Here is a 22,273-nt window from a genome sequence, read left to right on the forward strand (position 1 = left end):
AACCCAAGTGAATTTGTCCATAATTTCCGTGGAGGCAGCCATGTCATGTCTACATTTCTCTGTGAAGCACACATTTGATGTCACATTTGTATTTGTTAATCCACTATCAGTGAATAAATGTGCATGCACTGTTGCACACAGGTCCGTGGCACTCTCAAAAGTTGGACCAAGATGTGGTGTGTACTCAAGCCTGGTGTTTTCCTCATTTACAAAGACCGCAAAAGTGAACACTGGGTGGGAACAGTCATGCTTAATGTGTGCGAGCTCATTGAGCGGCCCTCGAAGAAAGACGGCTTCTGCTTCAAGCTTTACCATCCTCTTGACCAGTCAATCTGGGCAGTCAAGGTAGTAACCTTTGTATTTTTACCTCCACCACCAAAGGTGGATGGAGGGTATGTTTTCAGCCCTGTCTGTTTGTCTGTTTGTTTGTGAAAAAAAATCTCAAAAAGTTGTCTGACTGATTCGGACGAAATTTGGTGGAGTTGTTGGGTATGTGACATTTTTTTTTTTTTTTTTTTTTTTTTTTTTTTGTATACAAGATCGAGGCTCGTGAAAGAGCTAACATTAATCGCACAAAAAGACAAACCGACACACAAAACACAAAAAACAAAACAAGGGGAGCGGCAGACAAGATGGGGAGAGAGGGGGAAGGACACAAAGGAAGGACAAAAGAGAGGGGGAAGAGGGGGAAGGACACAAACACAACATTTGAGAGCAGGGACATCGGGAGGACTTGGGGGGAGGTGGGAGAGGAATAAAACATATGAACACTGCAAGGACTCTGGGGTGAATTACCGGGGGTAGAAAAGATCAAGGTTTTCGATGGGGGAAGATAAGAGATGGTGGTGAACAGCTGTTTTAAAGACCTGGAAGGAGGAGTGGGATTGAAGGGAGTGGGGGAGTTTGTTCCAGAGGTGGGAGAAAAGGGGAATGAAAGAGTGAAGGTGAGCAGAGAGCCTAGACTTTGGCAGTTTAACCATAAGAGGGTTGCAGGCAGATCTTGTGCGACCTGAAGGAATATTGGGGGGACAGAGCACAGAGAGAGCTGGGGGAGCAAGGCCGGAGAGGAGTCGGTAGAAGACAGAAAGACCACCAACCTGCCTGCGGTGAGTGAGTGAAAGGCCCTCGGTGTTGACTACATCGCAGGAGATTCCAATGATTCTGAAAGCTTTGGCCTCAACAGCGTGAAGCCGAGCAAGGTGTGAGGCAGGAGCACCAGCCCAGAGGGGGGAACAGTATTCCATTGAGCTGCGGATGAAAGCCTTGTATGTGGTGAGGAGCTCAGGTGTGCCAAGGAAGGACTTCGCACGACGGAGGATGCCCAGTCGGCGACTGGCTTTGGAGGCCAGCTTGGAAATGTGGTTTTCCCAAGAAAGATCATGGCAGATAGTGAGACCCAAAAGCTTGAGCGACAGAACTTCTTGGAGAGGATTGTTGAGAAAGTAGATGGGAGGGTTGTCCAGTCGGTCCTTTCGGAGAGACATTGTAAGAGTGTGAGATTTGTCAGGATTGAAAGACATGTTCCACTTGTTTGACCAGTCTGTGATTTTGTCCAGGTCTGCAGAGAGTGAGGAGGCTGCAGACTGCCGATCTGAGGGATGAGGAATGGAGCGACAGAGAGTCGAGTCGTCAGCAAAGAGATAGAGAGGATTTTCAAGAGAGTCAGAGAGATCATTGATGAAGACCAGAAAAAGCACAGGGCCCAGAACACTACCTTGGGGAACTCCAGCCTGAACAGGAAGAGGAGATGAGAGAAACCCATTCAGGGCCACACGTTGACTACGACCAGAGAGGAAGTCCGCCAGCCATGCGTGGAGATTTCCATGGATACCAAAGGAGGAGAGTTTGGTGAGCAGAGCTGGGTGCCAGACCGTATCAAAGGCCCGTGATATGTCAAGGGAGACAGCTCTGATTTCCTGTTTGGCATTGAGGACCTCCATCCATTGTTGAGACAGCAGAAGCAGCATGTCCAGAGTAGAGTGACCAGGTCTGAAACCAAATTGATGATCAGAGATCAAGCCATTGGAGAAGAGGAAAGATTTAATATCTGAAGCAATGATGGAATCCATGACTTTGCTGATAATTGGGAGAAGGCTGATTGGTCTGTAGTTGCTGGGATCTGTTTTTGCACCTTTTTTGTGCAAAGCGGTGATGTTGGCTGATTTCCAAGCAGATGGCAGATGACCTTGAGCAAAAGAGAGGGTGAAGAGAACAGAAAGAGGGAGTGAAAGGGCAGAAGAACATGATTTTAGGACCCGTGGGCTGATGCCGTCAGGTCCAGTTGCAGAATCAGAGTCGAGGGTTGACAGAAACTTTTCCACCTTGTCAGGAGGAAAGGACACAGAGTCCAGGAGCAGCTGGGTACGACTGGGTACGGTGGGTACAGAGAGGGATGGGTTTGGGACACAAGATTTAGAGGCAAACACAGAGTTGAGGCATTCAGCTTTTTCACGTGCGGAGTCAGCCGTTAAGCCGTTTGAGGTGAGGGACTGGATGGAGGGGGAACAAACACCAGAAACAGATTTGACCAGAAACAGATTTGACCAGACATGGACAAAACGATTAGATTTTGGTGAAGATCCGGATCCGGATCCGGCTTGTATAATTTTAAAAGTGATTCTTTACCATTGGGGGATAGGACCAAAAACGATTTCTAGCAAGATATCTCAAAAAGTTATGGACGAATTCGGACGAAACTTAGTGGAGAGGTGTGTGTGACGAGGACTAATCGATTCGATTTTGGTGTCGATCTGAATATGGATTCGGAAACAATAATTATTTAATTTTAAAGTGATTTTTCACCATTGAGTGATTGGGCAAAAAGCGATTATATAACATGCTATTAAAAAAGTTATGGAAGAGTCATGACTAAACTTGGTGGACGAGGTGGTTAGGTGACAAGAACAAGCCGATTCGATTTTGATTCGGGTTCGAATCCAGATTCGGCCTATCATTGGGATACAAACCATAAACTGTTCAGCCTGGTGGAGGTATGCGCTCTACCGAGTGCTCTTCTGGTTTTAATTCTGTTTTAGTGGCACCCTCAAAGTTTGCTCCCTTTGTTGGCTTCTAATTTTGAACTTGCTTTACTATATGTGAATTGTATGTTTGTTAGAGACATTGCATAATATATTTAGTTCAACTTTCTCAAATATTTGTCGTGAAACAATAAGTAATAATAATAATAATAATTCATTTATTTTGTATAGCGCTTTTCCAGAAGCCCAAAGGCGCTTTGACAGAGTGGAAAACATAATGCATAACAATACATGAAAACAACAATTGCAAAAAGACAAGAATCAATAGGGAAATATTTAAAGCAAAAGGAGGGAGAAGGAGAAGAGATAGTCAGGGGTTAAATGCTGTGGGTTGAATGTTGAATGCAGTGTTGAACAGGTGGGTCTTTAGTGATGTTTTGAATGTGGTGAGTGAGGAGGAGTCTCTGATGGTGTGAGGTAGTGAGTTCCAGAGGGTGGGAGCAGCGATGGAGAAGGCCCTGTCCCCCCAGGATCTGAATTTGGTCCGGATGGAGGGGGTCAGGAGGTTGGTACCAGCAGAGCGGAGGTTGCGGGTGGGAGTGTGTCTGGAGAGGAGGTCAGCCAGGTAGGATGGGGCCAGGTTATGGAGGGCTTTGTATGTCAAGAGGAGGATTTTGTACTGGATTCTCTGGGGGATGGGGAGCCAGTGAAGCTTGTAAAGGACGGGGGTGATGTGGTCACGGGTCCGGGAATGGGTGAGTAGACGGGCAGCGGAGTTCTGAATGTATTGGAGTTTATTGGTGATTTTTGAGGGTGAACCATAGAGGAGGCTATTGCAGTAGTCCAGACGGGAGGTGATGAAGGCGTGGATGAGGGTTTCTGCAGCCGTAGAGGAGAGGGATGAGCGGAGATGGGCAATGTTTTTCAGGTGAAAGAAGGCTGACTTTGTGATCTGTTTAGTGTATTTGTCGAAGGAAAGGGTTTGGTCAAAGATGACGCCAAGATTCCGGATGTGAGGGGAGGTGGATACTGGGATATTGGGATATCGATGTTGAGGGCAAAGTTATGGGTGGAATTTGTGAGCGTTTTTGGGCCAATGATGATTATTTCAGATTTATCACAGTTAAGCTTGAGGAAGTTGATTTGAAGCCAGGATTTTATTTCAGTGATGCAGTTTGTCAGGATAGAGTGGGTGTCGGTGGAGACGGACTTGGTGGAGATGAAAAGCTGGATGTCATCGGCGAAGCAGTGGAATTGGAGACCATGACGGCGGATTAAGTGACCGAGGGGGGACAGGTAAAGGATGAAGAGGAGGGGGCCAAGAACTGAACCTTGGGGGACACCTTGGGGGAGGGGAGTAGTGGGGGATTTGCAGTTATTGATGGAGATGAACTGGCGTCTGTCAGAGAGGTATGATTTAATCCAAGAGAGGGCAGTGCCGGTAACGTTAAAGGTGGATTCAAGTCGGGTGAGGAGGATGGTGTGATCGATGGTGTCAAAGGCAGCGCTGAGGTCGAGGAGGACGAGAATGTTGAGGTTGCCAGCGTCAGAGGAGAGGAGAAGGTCGTTGGTGATTTTGAGGAGAGCAGTTTCAGTACTGTGGTTGGAGTGGAATCCGGATTGGAATGTTTCATGCAGGTTATTGGCAGAGAGATGATGTTTGAGTTGAGTGGCTACAGCGCGTTCGAAAACTTTTGACAGAAAGGGTAGGTTGGAGATGGGTCTGAAGTTGTTTAGGGTGTCAGGGTTTAGACCAGGTTTTTTTAGAATGGGGGTAACAGCAGCAATTTTGAGGGAAGGTGGGACGATGCCTGTAGACAGGGAGGAGTTTATTGTTGCAATGATAAGTGGAGAGAGAGCAGGGAGGGAGGCCTTGACAAAGCTGGAGGGGATGGGGTCAAGAGTGCAGGTGGCAGTTTTCATTCCTATGAGGAGTTCAGAGAGGTCACTAGGGGAGATTGGGGAGAACCGAGACAGGGGATGGCAGGACAAGGGGGGGCAGGTGGTTGGAGGAGGAGCGGGTGCGGCGGTGGTCAAGCTGTTGTAGATGTTGTCAATTTTGCATTGGAAGAAAGAGAGGAAGGAGATGCAGTTGTCTACTGTGAATGACTGGGTGGTGGTGTTCAGGGGGCGGAGGAGTTTGTTTATTGTCGAGAAGAGTGCTTTTGGGTTTCCGGAGCCAGAGTGGATAATTTGAGAGTAGTAGGCGGAGCGGGCGCGGGAGAGGGCATCTTTGTAGTGTTGTAGGTGGTCCTTTTAGGCTTGGGAGTGAACTGTGAGACCCGTTTTATTGCGGAGTCTTTCAAGTTGGCGAGCACGAGTTTTCATCAGGCGGAGTTCAGGGGTAAACCAGGGAGCAGAATGGGTGAAAGAAACTGTTTTGGTTTTTACAGGCGCAAGCTGGTCAAGGCAGGAGGAGAGAGTGTGGTTGTAGTAGTCATGTTGTAGTAGTCAAGTAGACATGTGGAACATCCCACTGCAGTAATTAAATGTTTGTTTCGTATTCTGAAGCTTTTAATCAGAAGTGCTTCGGCTGTGTGTTTCTTCCAATATTTGGGATACACAATGACCAAATGCGAAAATGTTTCCTGTGCAGGGTCCCGAGGGTGAGGCGGTTGGTTCAATAACCCAGCCATTGCCCAGCAGCTATCTCATCGTCAGATCCGCATCGGAGTCTCATGGTGAGGCCTTGACTGGGCACCAATACGTGCTTGCTGGCCAATTAGCATTGTTTTAGTAATCTCCTTGCTTGCAAGCCTCAGATTATTGAAGGTACACTTGGAGAAATTGCCAAAACGGTTGTGGTACTTGGAAAAACAGGTGACAACTGGCTGAGTACCAGTCACAAAGGGAGTATAGTTATATTCCCCCATCATGCGTTGTTTTTTGGACAAGAACATTTTTGTACATTGACAATACTGTCCTTCGAAGCCTCATGGGAGCTGATCAGGTGTGATTCTGGTACACATTCCCCTTCCAATCCTGCTTTCCTTAAGGTTGGAGTCATACTGGACACTGCTCATGAAAGCAGAGCTCTTTAACTCTGTCTCAATTCAAAAGGCCAAGGCTCCGAATCTATCCCTTTCTGTACCCACCCTTTCACAGCATCAATCACAGGCTCTATTCTCATCATTTTTCACAATTCATCATTTGTCTTCCTCTCTCTCAACGATACTCCGCACATTCATCGAACCATTTGCATTCCCACCCTTTCCAACCTTCGTTGCTGCTCTACGTTCATTACCCATGTCTCGCTCCCATAAATCATAACACTTCTCACACATGCAGCATACACCTTTCCCTTCAGCTTCAACGACACTCCCCTCCTCGTCAGCATGCCACTCAGTTCCCGAAACCCCTCCATGCACATCTCACTCTAGCAACCGTTGCCGAGTCTGATCCACCTTCTCCGTTCAGCATGTCTCCGAGGTAGCAAAATGTTTTCACACCTTCCAGCTTCACGCCGTCTCCAAGATCCAACTCAACATTTCCTCCATGTGCAGCTCCCTCTGTGCACACCTTACATTTGAATGTAGCTGCCACACTGGTTAATGACCCTCTCAGACCACTACATTTTTGATGAACCCACTCAGCGCACATTGTACCTTGAATGGAGTTCACTCTGACACCCTTCCTGCACACAGCACAGGGCCACTTCCCAGTTCTTTCCACCTCAGCACATGCTTTACCACTTGCCATCACCTTCGTCTTTCCGATATTCACCTTCCGACCTTTTGTCTCCATACATTCCTTCCACTTGTTCATCTTTTCTTTCAGTCCATCCATACCTTCCGCAATCAACACCAGATCATCTGCATACAACAACTCCCACGGTAAACCCTCCTTTATGTTCTGAGCCAGCACCTCCATCACAGCTACAAATAGTAGTGGACTTCGTACCCACCCCTGATGCACTCCCACCTTCACCTCAAACTCACCACTGTTCCCGTCCTTCGTCCTTACAGCTGTGCATGCTCTTTTGTACATTGCCATCACTACTCTGATCAACCATTCCTCCACTCCTAACTTCCTCATTGCCCATGTCATTACTTTGCGTGGAACCCTATCGAATGCTTTCTCCAGATCAACAAACCCAAGAAACAACTTCTTCCTCTTCTCCATGTACTTCTCCTGCAACTGCCTCACAATAAAAAGCGCGTCTGTCGTTCCTCTTCCTGGCATAAATCCAAACTGCATTTCGTCGATCTTCACTTTCTTCCTTATCCTCCTCTCCAACACCCTTTCCAATACCTTCATTCCATGCTCCAATAACTTTATCGCTCGGTACGAGCCACACTCTAGAGGGTCACCTTTCCCCTTGTATAGAGGGACGAGGGTACTCAGTTCCCAATCCGAGCTTTGATCAAGGTCGTCAATTTTGACCTTGATGAAATGGACAATTTGCTGTATCAATTGTAATCTTTTTTGCGGGGAGGGGGGAGATTTAAAAATTCAAGAATTGCAATCTTAGTTTTTATCGATTAATTAAATACTTATATGTTTCCTTTCTCCTCTGGGCATTATCTCAGGGTCTCACCTTTTGAGTTAGGAAGCTGATATTTGGAAATGCCAATGACCAAGTGATCTGGCTGTAAAGGCTATTTTTGATTTATTGATTAATAAATTCATCGATTAATTGTTTAATTATTCAATTAATGACTTAATAAATTAATTTTTTTTAAAGTTACAGATTTGGATGAAATGGTGGTAGTTTATGTATTTTATTAGCCAATTGATTAATAATTAAATTTTTTCATGATTATTATTTTTTTTTTTTCATTATTAGTCATTTATTTATTTTCTTTCTCATCTTGGCAATATCTCAGGCACCATTTGAGCTCGGAAGGTGATATTTTGACACGACAGTGACCAAGTGATGTGGTTATAAAGGATATTTTTGATTTATTGATTAATCAATTAATCGATGAATTATTTATTGATTAATCAATTAATTATTTAATTATTCAATTAATGACTTATTTAATTAATTTTCAAAAAGTTACAGCTTCGGATGAAGCACTGGTGGTTTAGGTATGCTATTAGCCAATTAATTAAGGAAATATTTTATGAACATAATTTATTGGTTTTAATTATGCAATTAATCAATCAATTATTGTACACCTCTCCCTCCCAATACAATCTCTATGCACTGCATGCCGCTATGAAGCTGAAATTGCTGCATGCGCCCGGCAATGCCACGCTGGAGGATGTTATTTATTTATTTGGTATGGGGGCGGTGTACTTTGAATGTATCTGTACTTGTTTTCAAGATTTTTTGAGAAATCTGGTAGCTAACTGTACATACCCAAACAGTCATTGTGTAAATACTATGAGCCATCAATCTGATAGTAACAACTGCTTGTGCCGACGGGCTTTTATTGCACAGGCCGCTGCTGGATGGATGCATTGGAGCTTGCACTACGCTGCTCCACCTTGCATAAGCGAACTTCAACAAAAGATGGCAAGGAGGCATCAGTTGAGCCTGGGTGGAATGACATGAGCGGAACACCATCTTCCCTGATGCCTCTCCTGAACCCCTCTGATATGCACACCCATCCCAAACAGTACGTTCTGGGTAATTGGGATGGTGGCCACTCCAACAGCCAGGTTCTGGCTAATTGACCCACTAGTTTGGAGATGATGACATGTTGATCGGGTATTCATCATAGCTTTTTAGATGCTGAATTGCAAATAACATACAACATCACACTAAACAAAGAGGAAGATCAAAATAATAATGATGTCTCACCCTCCCCATATTTTCTTTCTTTTGATCAATCTGTCTGGGGTATATATTGGGTACGGGTCATAGCAAGAACAAATTCTGAGGTCTCCTTGTCTTTGCCTTTGTGCAATTGCTAAAAAAAGCAAAAATGGGCTTTCCGTTTCCTCGGCATAGCTATGTTGGCTAATCTATGGAGCAAGAACAAAAAAGGATTCCTGGGAGATCCCGCCCTCCTTGCTGGGATAACCAGCATCACAAGTTGGCGTTTGCAGTTTCGACACGCGTGCCCATGTACCCTTGCACACAAAACGACCATTATGTTTTTGTTTTTTGTTTTTTGCGTCACAAACCTTCCCGGGATTTCCTGAATTTTTTTTTTTTTTTTTTTTTTTTGTATACTGAATCGAGGCTCGTGAAAGAGCTAACATTTACTTCATAAACAAATCAACCAGACAAACAAAATATATAAAAAGAGGGAGTGGAAAACAAGATGGGGAGAGAAGGGGAAGCACACAAACACAACATTTGAGAGCAGGGAGAAGTGTGGAAGGGAGAGGGCTTGGGGGGAGGAGGTGTGGGAAGGGGGGGGGGGGGGGGAGGGAGAAGTATAAAACACAAGGACACCAAGGACTTCCAGGACAGAAGTTGGTATTTCAAAAAAGTGGAATTGGGGTGAAATTAGCGGGGGTAGAAAAGATCAAGGTTTTGGATGGGGGAAGATAAGAGATGGTGGTGAACAGCTGTTTTAAAGACCTGGAGGGTGGAGTGGGATTGAAGAGATTGAGGGAGTTTGTTCCAGAGGCGGGAGAAAAGAGGAATGAAGGAGTGAAGGTGAGCAGAAAGTCTTGATTTTGGCAGTTTGACCATAAGAGGGTTGCAGGCAGATCTTGTGCGACCTGTAGGAATATTTGGGGGACAGAGCCCAGAGAGAGCTGGGGGGGCAAGGTGTCTATCCACCGTAGTAAGACGTATTTAAATCCGTTAATCCGTTCTCACGTTATAACATGACAGACATGGCTCCTTTTATAATGTAGATACGGGTTTGTTGAAACATTGATCACAAATGCTCAAATGGTAAAACGTTATGGCCTGGACGGACACACACACACACACACACACACACACACACACACACACACACACACACACACACACACACACACACACACACACACACACACGCATACACACACACACACACACACACACACACACACACACACACAACATAGCTCTGTCTGGACATTGTACTCAGGAACAAAATGAGACAGCATTGATTGAGATATCAGTACCCAGCGATTTTGGCCTAAACAACACAGACATCAAGAAAATGACCAAATACCAGAACCTCAAAAATGAGGTCAAGATATCTTGGAAGCTGAAGAGCATCGAAATTGTATCAGTGATAAATGGAGCAACAGAAATGATAAATAAAATAAAAAATTGCAAGTTTTTGCAATTGCAATTGCAATTGCAAAAATTGCAAAAAAAAAAAAGCAACAGAAATGATAAACAAGAGAAAAATGACCACAGTGTGATCACCAGCTTCGACGTGTAGAATCATGAGGATATCCGTTGCAATATGCGCTACCAAATTCGACGTCATTAAATTATACGCATGCACTAGCGTCTTTTTGTCTTTTAGTTCTGGGCTTGTCCTTTGTTTTGCGACGCAACATGCTTCATCAACTGATTACATATAATGTATGGACGTGAATGTTATTTTTGTTAATGTTAATGTTAATTCATTAATGCTATTTATTAATGTTAATTCTGGGTGGCAGAGGGATAATTTGAAACGGGCTTGGTCGGTAGGGGAAGTCCGAGTGTATGCACATGCGCTATTCAATAATTACACCTAATTTGTGTCAAGTTCTGTGAAACGAGATTAATATGAAAACATTCATGTTGTCTTTGTTGCTAAATTTATTCTGGTTTCTTCAAACAAATCGCGATTTTAGTCCGCGATGTTCTTACCTCATACCAACGCACGTCCGAGTGTATGCGCCTGCGCTATTCAAGAAGGCACCCCAACAACAAGAACAACAACGCGGTCCTCTCCTGGAGCTGCTCGTCGCAGCTAAAAAGAACCTCACTGAGATCTTCAAAACCATCCACAGGAATACCACCACAAATGAACTACAACTGGAGGCAACCCGGGGTTCCGTGATGATCCTGAAAATATCCCTTGGAACAAAACTATGAAAAAGTTGAACAGCTTGGGACCGTGATCCCTTACCGAAGAGGGGGTGGATACTTTGGGTCTTGGGAGGGCTACGTTCCACCTCCTGAAATCTGCAAATGGAGATAACAACCAACGACACACACACGCACGCACACACACACACACACACACACACACACACACACACACACACACACACACCTCGTTTTTTCAATTCTGTTCCTCACAATTCTATCTCTCTCTTTTATACACACACACACACACACACACACACACACACACACACACACACACACACACACACCGATTACAAAACCCCGTCCCCGTTGCACAGGCTGATGGACTAATTATCATCGGTATAGGGTTTACAGTCACATCGATTTCAAACCATTGATTAAGCGATTATGCCTTGAACTCCTCTTGTATTAGTCCCCTACCGGTGTACACCGGAGGGGACTATAGGTTTGCACTCCGTCCCTCCGTCTGTCAGTCCGTCAGTCCGTCACGCAAAGAACAGTTTTCCGGACTTTTTTTTTCTAAACTCTTAATGCTAATGATTTCAAACTTGGTACATGGTTTCCTCATGATAAGTTACAGATCAAGTTCGAACATCACGACGTTTCGATCATTTTTGACAAAGTTATGGCACTTTGAACTTTGGTAATTTCCCCAACAGTTTTCCGGACGACAGACTGCCGGTAGGGGACAGGTATTGCAGCGCAATACTCAGAATGCTTGTTTAACATTGAGGTGTGTGAGGGAGGTCTACGCTTGTGAGGAGGATATCAGCATATTTCCTAAGCAATTATTTGCTGTACGGATAGAAAATGGATTAAGCGAAATGCTTTCTTTACATAAGTTGTGACAATGTCACTTTTTAAACATTTTTCCACAGCCTTACTGATGCTGAACAGGAAGGGACACCTTTTGCTGGGCAAGGTATTCGTTGGGATTCTCCAGAGCCCCCAAACGGGCTCAGCCCACATCCTGAGGAATCTGACGAGGATGGCACGGCTGAGCGAACTGAAGACAGCGACTCGGATGTATCAGATCGCCAAGATGGTGGCTCACAAAGTGGAGGGTCACACAGCAATGGGGGCTCTCCCTTTAGTGCCGAGTCACAAACTGAGTGGACGACGTACGTTGAAGAAGCAAATGAGGAGCTTGGAGAGGTGATTTTGCTTTACTTATTACCCCCACCCCCAAAGGTTATGTTTTCACCCCTGTCTGTTGTCTGTCTGTCTGTCTGTTTGTTTGTCACTCGCCTACAGGTCACAATTTTAAACCGATCGTCATAAAACTTCACCAAGTTGTCGAGGTCGTCAAAATTGAGAAGCCTGTTGATTTTGAGGTCAAAGGTCATCTGGAGGTCAGATTTCTAAAATCGCCATTTTTCATCCAATTTATTTGAAAATTGAACAGCATTTGCATATTTAGTCACTAAATTGGAAAACCAACTATTTTTGAGTTCAAAAGGTCAAGTCAAGGTCAAACTTCCAAAATCATCCATTTTCATCTGAAAAACCGTCAATTTTCATCCGATTGACCCGAGCTGTGATTAAGATTGTCAATTTGAATCTTAATGAAATGGACAATTTGATGTGTCCATGGTAACTTTATATTTTGGGAGGGGTAGATTTTGCAAGTATTGTGCTCTGCATGACGTCTTCTTGTTTGCTTGTCTGTGAACAGGATATCTCAAAAAGTAGTGGACGGATTTGGACGGAATTTGGTGGACAGGTTGGGTGGATGACACGGACGGACGAATCAATTCAATTTCGGTGAAGTTCCAAATCTAGATCTGGATGAATGAATGATCGTTTTAAGGCCAGTTTTCCCCGCTAGAGCGGGGGTTAGCCTTGCGGGCCCCATGACAATCATGGTTCCCTGTTTGAGGCAATGTTTTTATGGCCGGATGCCCTTCCTGACGCCAACCCTTGGGCACGCTCTTACAGCATTTGCATTTGCATGCGCATGTGCTATTTTGCATCTTTTTGCATTTGCATGCGTAGGGATACGGTGTACCTATTCTAAATCGGGGTACCTGAAGTTTTGCACCTGATATTTACCTCCGCCACCAAAGGTGGATGTAGGTTTTGTTTTCACCCCTGTCTGTCCGTTTGTCTATCCATTTGTCCGTTTGTCTGTCCGTTTGTGAACAAGATATCTCAAAAAGTTGTGGACGGATTCAGACGAAATTTGGCAGAGAGGTAGCCGTATGTGACAAGGACAAAATGATTAGAGTTTGGTGAAGATCCGAATTCAGATCCAGGTAGTAGAATTTTTAAAGTTATTCTTCACCATTGAGTGATATGGCCAAAAACGAGGGGCAGATCAGGTTATGAAAGACTGGACATATGGTGATTCCTGTGATTGATTTTGATTAAATGTGATGCTGTTTTGTGATTTTTCTGGACTACTCTGAGAAACAAAACGTAAACTGTTCACAGGTGTGCTCTCTACTGAGTGCCGTTCTAGTTTTTAAAGTAATTCTTCAACATTGAGAGACAGCCAAAAACGATATATTGCATGATATGTCAAAAAGTTGTGGATGGATTCGGACGAAACTTGGTGGATGAGTTGGGTAGGTGACAAAAACAAGCCGTTTAGATTTTGGTTCATGACCGGATGTAGATCCGGCCTATCAGTGGGATACAACATGTAAACTGTTCAGCTTGGTCGGTGTATGTGCTCTATAAAGTGCCATTCTTATTTTTATTTTTTCAGTGTTCATGTCCGATAATGCAATGCTCAGGATTTATCGTCTTACAGTAAATTAACTGTGGGTTTTGTGCTTTGTGCTTTGATGATTTTTGTCGTTTTTTTTTCAGGTTGGAGAAGCAGCACAGACTGAGACTGTGTCAGAGGAAAACAAAGGTCTCATCTGGACGCTGCTTAAGCAGGTCCGACCTGGAATGGATCTGTCAAAAGTGGTCCTGCCAACATTTATCCTGGAACCACGTTCTTTTCTTGACAAACTTTCTGATTACTACTACCATGCTGACCTTCTCTCAAAGTAAGACTGCTTCATATGTAATATAGGATTTTTTGGATTTTTTTTTAACGATTGCAGTTTCAGAAATAATAGTTCTTCAAGATCTCTCATTTGGTATTCTGATGTGTTAATTCAATTTGATTTAAACATTAAATGTCCTAGCTGCAGCCATCAGCATTTATCTTGATGTAATTTTATGAGTAGGCTTGTTCCAGTTGTTCACCAATTTAATTCCCCCTGGTTAATTATGGACGGTTAATCCTCCTAGATTTACGGATGGGTTACTGCTCCTAAAATTACAGATGGTTAATTCCCCTTGAATTAAGGGCGGGTTAATTCCCCCAGATGTACAGACGCGTTGATGACGCCGAGGTTGCGGACGGGTCGATCCCGCCAGGCCTGCGGACGGGTCGATCCCGCCAGGCCTGCGGACGGGTCGATCCCGCCGGGCTTGCGGACGTGTCGATCCCGCCGGGCTTGCGGACGGGTCGATCCCGCTGGGGTTGTGGACGGGTCGATCCTGCCGAGATGTATATACTCCTTCTGCTACTCCTCATGTTATTCCTCATCCTACTGCTCATGAATCTATTCCTGGACACTTCTCATCCTATTCCTCTTTCTTGTCCTTGTAGTGTTCCTCCTTCCACACTTCCTTCTTCACTTCCTCCTCTTCTTCCACCTCCTCAATCTCCCCCCCCCCCCCCACCCCCCATCCCCTCCTTCTCCTCTTCCCTCTCCCCCTCCTGTTCCTATTCCTCCTCGTTCTATCGCAACATATGCATGGAGCTTTCTGTAACTACTAATATTTTTGACCCTGTTATACCCTCATTTTCCAATTTACCGCTTCCCCTGACACCCAATTTACCATGCTCATGTTCATGCTGCCACTCTCCTCCAGCTTTCCTCCCTCTTTCTCTTCCCTCTCCCTTCTCTTATACTGTCACTGCAAAATGTAATATGTTCCCCAATTCATTTCTCACGGAAATTTATTTGACATACTCCTGCGGACACCCGAGTTATATGATGACATCACCATAAGTTTAGATTTGCCATATCATTACATCACAGCAGACATTATGTTAAGTGTGTGTGTCATTATTTTGTAATTATTGGAGCTACAAGATGAGTTTTTTTTAATTTCTGCTGTCCTATTATGAGGATTAAAATCGTACTGCTTTAAATCTTCTAAATATTGAGAACTGTGGTGTCTGTCCATGCATTCTTATGTTTCCCCATTTACCGCGGACATTTCCCACGCTGCATTTGAAAAGCTGTGCATGCAGGCAAAGCTCAACATTCACTTTTGAAATGATGAGAGAACAGGCAATTCATGTTGATGCCAAATTTTATTTTGGAAGCAATATGTTCTCTAAACCATTTCGACAAATCCAACCTTCGCCACCCGATGCTGCACCATCGTTTTGTGGTGGGTGGTATAAGTAGCTGAGAGCTTTGGCTCTGGGTGACGTCAAGTGTGCAACACAATTAACCTTTTCAAAGTGCATGAAATTATTTAAATTCATAGATGAACTTTTCCTGTCCCTGGAGACTTGCAAAAAGTACAACTTTTAAAATATCCCGGATATCATTAATCGTTACTCAATCACTGGTTTGACCAATGAAGTGATGTAACAAAAGGCACTAAAATGTTGTTTTAAGCAAATTGTAAAGTTGCATGGTTAATTGCTTTTTGATATAAAAATGAGAGCTCTGGTGATATGGATTTAAAGGTTTGTATTTTCCTTGTCCAATGAGAGTTATCCATTGCTCAGAGTTAATATGTGTAAATTTCGCTGTGGCAACCATAATCTTCCTGTTTCTCATGGTCGCTATTCAAAAGATACTTTTCAATAGCTGTATCCATTATGCGAGGCTGATGCTACTGGTTATGAATTTCACTTTCTTCTTGTCTGTCCTGCGTTCAATGAACCTCGTAAGACGTGTATGAAACATCGTTATTGGGAAAATCCCTCAGTGCGTAAAATGAATGAGTTATGAGATGTAGGTAATGTTGGTCAGCTGGTTAATGTGGTGAGGTTTATTGGTGGCATATTATCCTGGTTACAATAACTTATTAATTTCTTTGCTGTCGTAGAGAAATTTTGTAAGCTGAGTTGTGCTTAAAAATAAATATTATATCTGGTCATCTGTATTCAGACATCACTCGTTTTGTAGACGTTTGTGTTATTGTGTTTTCTTTGCTCTCATGCCCTAAAAGGAGTCAAAGTGTCTTCTTAATTAATAGCCGGCGAAGCCGGTGTTGTGAATGAATGCGTACGCCGTACGTATTACGTTGAAAAGCCAGATTTTGCTGGATCCCTTGAGAATTTCGAAGCTTTGAGTTTGACGCACCAACTCGCTCAATGGAGGCCGCCATCTTGCGGATGCGGAAGTATGCATAACAAATTGAAAAAAGTTCAATAGGAGTTTGTTTCACCCGTCTTTTTTTGATTCACAATCTTATGCACCTCTAATTTGTAATTAAAATACTTTAAGACCAACCTCGGCCCGCACGGGCCTGGTTATCTTCAACGAAAATCGTCACCAAACACCCGAACCAATGAGATTCGAGCATTTGAAAAAATATTTCAAAAACCAAATCACTCAATGGATGCCGCCATCTTCCGGATGCGGAAGTGTGCATAAAAAAATTGCAAAAAAGTTCAATAGGAGTTTGTTTCACCCGTCTTTGTTTGATTCACAATCTTATGCACCTCTAATTTGTAATTAAAATACTTTAAGACCAACCTCGTTCCCCGGGCCCACACGGGCCCTGGTTATCTTCAACGAAAATCGTCACCAATTACCAGAACCAATGAGATTCGAGCATTTGAAAAAACATTTAAAAAAAGCTTTTTACCACATTTCGGATGCTGAAAACGGCGTCAAATATTCTAAAATTGACGAAGAATTATTTTTTAGAAATCTCGCAGCCGTAGGGGATAGTTTTTCACGGCCGGAAATATCCGAAGTTGAGACGGAATTCACCGAATTAATCAAGAAGGAAATTTTATAAATTCTAATCTCATCCAGAATGCAAATGGTGTCATTTTGAACTCGGTACGGTACCTACTACACCTACCTACTACCAACTACCTAACCTACTGATGCCATAGTGATGGGTAAAATAGTGGCAAGAGGCTTTGACTTCGCCGGCTCATTGCGGCTTTGCAGTCGGGTACTAGCAATAAAATGAATTCATTCATTCATAAAATGAATTATTTCAGAGTGTTTGCATCATATGTTGACACTTTCAGAGCTTCACTGGAAGAAAATGCTTACATGCGGATGAAAAAGGTGGTTCAATGGTACTTGTCTGGATTCTACAAGAAACCTAAGGTAAGTTCAAAGTTTATGCAATGCAAGGCTGGGATTGGGGGCTAGGATTGGGGTGGGGTGGTAGAGTAGCAGGAACTAAAGATTTTTTTTAATTTTGAAGATGGTTGATTTATATATGTATCTGGTGGATTCCACAGGGTTTGAAAAAGCCATACAACCCGATTATTGGTGAAATATTCCGCTGTTTGTGGGTTCATCCAGAAACAGACAGCAAGACTTTCTACATTGCTGAGCAGGCAAGTCCATATCGTTGGTTTATCTGTGGGAATAGACCCGTCCATTCTTGATTTCTAGGGATTTTGTTGTTGATTGGAACTGTAAAGGTTCTGGCCTTCGTTGATATTGCCATTTCCTCACCTATCTACCATATAAAACATATATCAGTTTGCATGTTTATACAGATGTCTGTCCCCTTCATACACGTAGGTTTTTAAGGCCAATCTTTCAACAGGAATGTGTGTTCACTACGGTCAGTTTTTGCGGAAAAAACAGTCGTAAAATATTTTCCATAAAATAATAATTAGGTCTCTTCTATTGGAATTGTAGATGGTGGCTTGCAAACCAAGCCTCATGGGTGGTGTACAGAAGCGTTTTTTTAAACAACAATAAATACAAGGCGCAGGGAGGTGAAATTCGCTGCACGTGATGTGCAACATGCGTAGAGCAAAACAAGTGTCAATTTATGTCCGTATGATACTAAAATTAAAGACGAGATGGTATTCATAGAATACTTCCCCTGCACAGTCAACTTATTGTGAGCTAACTCTTCTGTTTTTGAACCTTTTTTTTTTCTTTGATCCAATATGGCTGCCAGACCACGTGAGCGATGACATAAATTTTTTATTCTCCAATATAATTGTTGCATAGATCACGCTCAATACATTTCAAACTGATCAGACTAAGCGTTGTCCCTGTCGAATTATAACGTCATCATTATGGCACCAATGGCGACATCGTTAACAACACCTATTCCCCATATGGAGTTCTTTACAATGAGCCATGTTTCAATTTTTTTTCCATGCAGCGGATTTGGAGATATAGAGGTGCAACATTTTTCGTTTTTTCCAAGATGGCGCTTGTGCCACATGACCTATGACGTCATGATTATCATTAAAATATTCTAAAGGAGGAGGCGCTCCTATGGTGAAAATTCCATGTCAATCGGACCAACGGTTGCCGAGAAAATGAATTTTCAAAATGCAGACACGTACGGTACACGGCACACGTACGTACGTAACTGAATGCTTAACCCTGCTTTTCGCTTCGCGAGCGCCGGGTAAAGATACAAGCACAACTGACACTAGGCCGACGCTTCAGCCTTTGGCATGCTCACGAGGCTGCACCGTCGAATAAACTGTTCCAACCCGTCATTTTGACGGACTTTCAACTAGTAGTATATATCTCAGCATTTTACTTCGGCTGTAGCATTTTAATTGGACCTATAATTTCTTGCCATTTGTTTTGCCGCAGGTATCTCATCACCCTCCAGTTTCTGCCTTCTATATCAGCAATAGGAAGGATGGCTTCTGCATCAGTGGAAGCATCTTGGCTAAGTCGAAGTTTTATGGTCAGTAAGGCAGCTTATTTCCTTTTCATATTCATCAATTCTGTGTAAATTATGATGCACATTATGTTAACGTTAATTAATTACGTTAATTTATTCACTTTTTCCCTCTTTCTTTCGTCAGGAAATTCGCTCTCTGCTATTTTAGACGGGGAAGGCACCTTAACATTCTTGAACCGTGGAGAGGACTACATTATGACTATGCCTTATGCACATTGCAAAGGTATGCCTCCAGGAATTGCAGTGCTATTACTTTCTGGCATGTCGAATTGTGAAGTTGCTGTTCGAGAGCACTGCGTCACAAAAAGGTGTATAACGACACGCTTTCAGTTATTTAATACAAGTTGGATCATCCAATCAAGATCGGGTTATTTAAATGTTCGTGAAACATCAAGGAGATCGTTGTTTAAAGTTGTAGCAAACAAAATGAACTCTGGAGTGCAACAAGGCAATGACAGGCTGAGCCTGCGACCACTCCTTACACTGTGTAGTCACGAAGACTTTGGGTCCTTTGTATATCGCTTTACATTCTGCATTCGGAATATAAATGTTTAAATGCAAGTGGTTTGATTCCCGACAAAGAATAATCTTCTCGCCTACTCGGTGCAAGCCAAGCTCCTCCCCTCTCATGCTGAAGGGGACACCATACTTATGACTGTTGATTTGATCCACCATGTGGTGACCCGGGTTACCGTGATAACCTGGGTTACACCGTGACGCCGCCATATTGATTAATCCGGGTTACCTCGTGAGATACGGCAATTCTCAAATCAGGGCCATTTAACAGTAACCCGTTCTCTCGTGAAGGCTAAAATGACCCGGAACAGCCACACTAGGCATGCAGTTCTTCAATAAAGTTTGTTTAGATGTGATACCAAATTCAACAATCAAAATAAACCGGGAAAATAATGCCAATACTGGCGATCCAATAGGTTGCGTAGATCCAAACAGTGCGAACAGTAGACGAAACTGAACAATGATTGCTCCCGCCACTCGGACTTTTATTGACTTTATTGTGACATTGGCAACGTTGCCATCCCAAGTTGAACTATTGGCTATTGACGTTGCATTGACATCTATTGACTGATTAAAATAGATTTTGTAAACTGATTTCCTGTTGTTTCTCTCTTTATTACTGTGACTATGCTCGTGTGGGGTGGGTTGAATAAATAATGCTCCCTAGAGAACGAGGAGTGACGTAGTACTGCCTGGACTAGAATCTTGCTCGGCGGTGCCAATTAGTGGCCCTGGAAAAAGATCATCACACACATTTTAAACGTTGTATATTAAAAGTTGTAATAAGAGGTGAGAAGGATAGACCTAGTTCTGCTGTGTATTGCATCGATACGTGCTTGTTCTTGCCAAATAGTATGGGTACACAAAGCATTTTCCTATCACGCGAACCCGGGTTACACTCCTCCGAAAATAAATTAATTAATCATGTAAAATGGTCAAAAAACCACGGGGCAACCCGGGTCACCGCGTGGTGGATCATTTGCCAAAACGCTGTTATTTTATGTTTTTACTTCACCAACTGCAAATTGAAAGTTTTTACTGTGCCGTTGACTTTCCGCATCTGGAGCTAATGCATGCAGGACAGCACATTTCAGGGGCAATTGGGCCAGAGGTATGGAATCATATTAAAATCAAACAAAAAGCTGTGCGCGCCCGCGCGCTCGCACACACACACACGCACGCACACACACACACACACACACACACACACACACACGCACACACACACACACACACGCACTCACACACACACACACGCACACACACACACACACACCTCTCACATATACTATATATATATATATATATATATATATATATATATATATATATGTATATGTATATATATATATATATATATATATATATATATATATATATATATATATATATATATATATATATATATATATATATATATATATATATTTACAAACTTGGATTTTAATATGGAATATTTTTTTTGTGGGGGTGAACTTACTTTTCAAGTTGACTTGGAACCAAAAGTACATTGGAATTATGTTGAAACTATTCTAGATTTTGTTAAAGTGACCTTTAAAAGAAACAAAAACCACATTTGACATTTCAAAGCAAATAAATTGATCCTTGAAAGTGATGTAAACTGATATTGAACTCAATTCACGGACAGTACTGTGTTAAACTTCTGTACGTTTTCCAGAAGTATTTCTTTATTTTGCACATTAGCCAAATTTTTTTTTAACAAAAACAAAAGTTAAATTACGACTGGGATTACGGACAGTAAAATTACAGTTCAGTACGTCGTGCAACCCCCACGAGCATTCACGAGAGCACGTACACGTTGAGGAATGCTGTTCACGAGATTTGCCAAGGTTTGGACAGGAATCACTTGCCATGCAGTGACAATAGCCTGCTGCAATTCACGCACAGAGGTAGGATGCTGGTCCAAGTTGTCGATTTGATGCGTTAATTCTGCCCACAAGTTCTCTAACGGATTCATATCCGGGGACATGGCAGGCCACTCCATATGCTCCACACCACGGTCAGCAAGAAAGTGTTGGATCATGCGAGCACGATGAGGCCGTGCATTGTCATCTTGGAAGACAAAGTTTCCTCGAAAGGCTGCACGAGCAAATGGAAGCAATGTTTCTTCCAGAATGGCCCTGTACTTGAACTGGTTCAGGTTTCCATTCAGAACAACCAGGTCAGTTTTGCCCCCTGCATGAAAAGCAGCCCAAACGGTCATCCCACCACCTCCAGCCTGGACTCTTGGCACTATACTATCTTCGTTGTAGGCTTCATGCACTTGTCTGCGCACTCGGACGCGGCCATCTTGACGATAGACCAGAAATCTAGACTCGTCACTGAAGATCACGTGATTCCAGTGTCCTGGCTGCCATTGACGGTGCTCTCTGGCCCACTGCAATCGGCGCTGGCGGTGTTGTCTGGTCAGATGTGGCTTTCTCAGGGGACGCCTGGCACGATAGCCTGCTTGAACCAGTCGTTGGTCGACTAGCCTTCTGGATACAGGCACATTTGTCAGTTGCTGCCACTCAGCCCTAAGCCGATTAGCTGACTTGGTACGGCCATTGCGGACTAACCGGTGCAGCTGGCGATCATCCCTCCTTGTGGTTCTGCGGGGACGTCCTGGCCTCGGTATTGGAGGAGGGACACCCCTCTGAGCATTTCGTTTCAGGATCTTTGACACCTGACCTTGAGTGATGCCATACTGCCAAGCAATAGCACGCTGTTTCATGCCCGAATTTCGTAAAGCCACCACTAAATGACAAACAGCATTGTCAAGTTGATGGACCATCTCCAGGGGAAGCGACAATAACTTTTGTAGACGTGCAGCAGTTGTTTTCCACTAATACAGAACGCAACAACCCTTATATACCCGATTGTGAAGCCAAACATCAAATGTAGCTGTCCGTACATTTTGTCACGCCACCTGTGATATAATCCTGTTACTGACTTCTTGCTGCGACAGACA

General features: G+C 43.4%; 1 protein-coding gene across 11 annotated transcripts in view; it reads left to right on the top strand.

Moving 5' to 3' along the window:
- The window catches only part of LOC137412121 (oxysterol-binding protein-related protein 8), a 199,543-nt gene that overhangs the window by 102,239 nt on the left and 75,031 nt on the right, over positions 1 to 22,273 (top strand). For all 11 annotated transcript variants that reach the window (XR_013621788.1, XM_078769775.1, XM_078769773.1 and 8 more), the window contains 9 exons: positions 142 to 345; positions 5,575 to 5,659; positions 8,365 to 8,542; positions 11,784 to 12,060; positions 13,720 to 13,904; positions 17,141 to 17,222; positions 17,360 to 17,458; positions 18,693 to 18,789; positions 18,911 to 19,009. Coding sequence is in view for 10 of the 11 variants with exons in the window: in XM_078769775.1 (XP_078625901.1) it covers positions 142 to 345; positions 5,575 to 5,659; positions 8,365 to 8,542; positions 11,784 to 12,060; positions 13,720 to 13,904; positions 17,141 to 17,222; positions 17,360 to 17,458; positions 18,693 to 18,789; positions 18,911 to 19,009 (1,306 nt within the window). In the remaining variant the exon portion in view is untranslated. The remainder of the gene's footprint in view (positions 1 to 141; positions 346 to 5,574; positions 5,660 to 8,364; positions 8,543 to 11,783; positions 12,061 to 13,719; positions 13,905 to 17,140; positions 17,223 to 17,359; positions 17,459 to 18,692; positions 18,790 to 18,910; positions 19,010 to 22,273) is intronic.

The sequence above is a fragment of the Myxine glutinosa genome, chromosome 1 (assembly GCF_964187855.1).
Source record: "Myxine glutinosa chromosome 1, kmMyxGlut1.1, whole genome shotgun sequence".
Lineage (NCBI taxonomy): Eukaryota > Metazoa > Chordata > Myxini > Myxiniformes > Myxinidae > Myxine > Myxine glutinosa.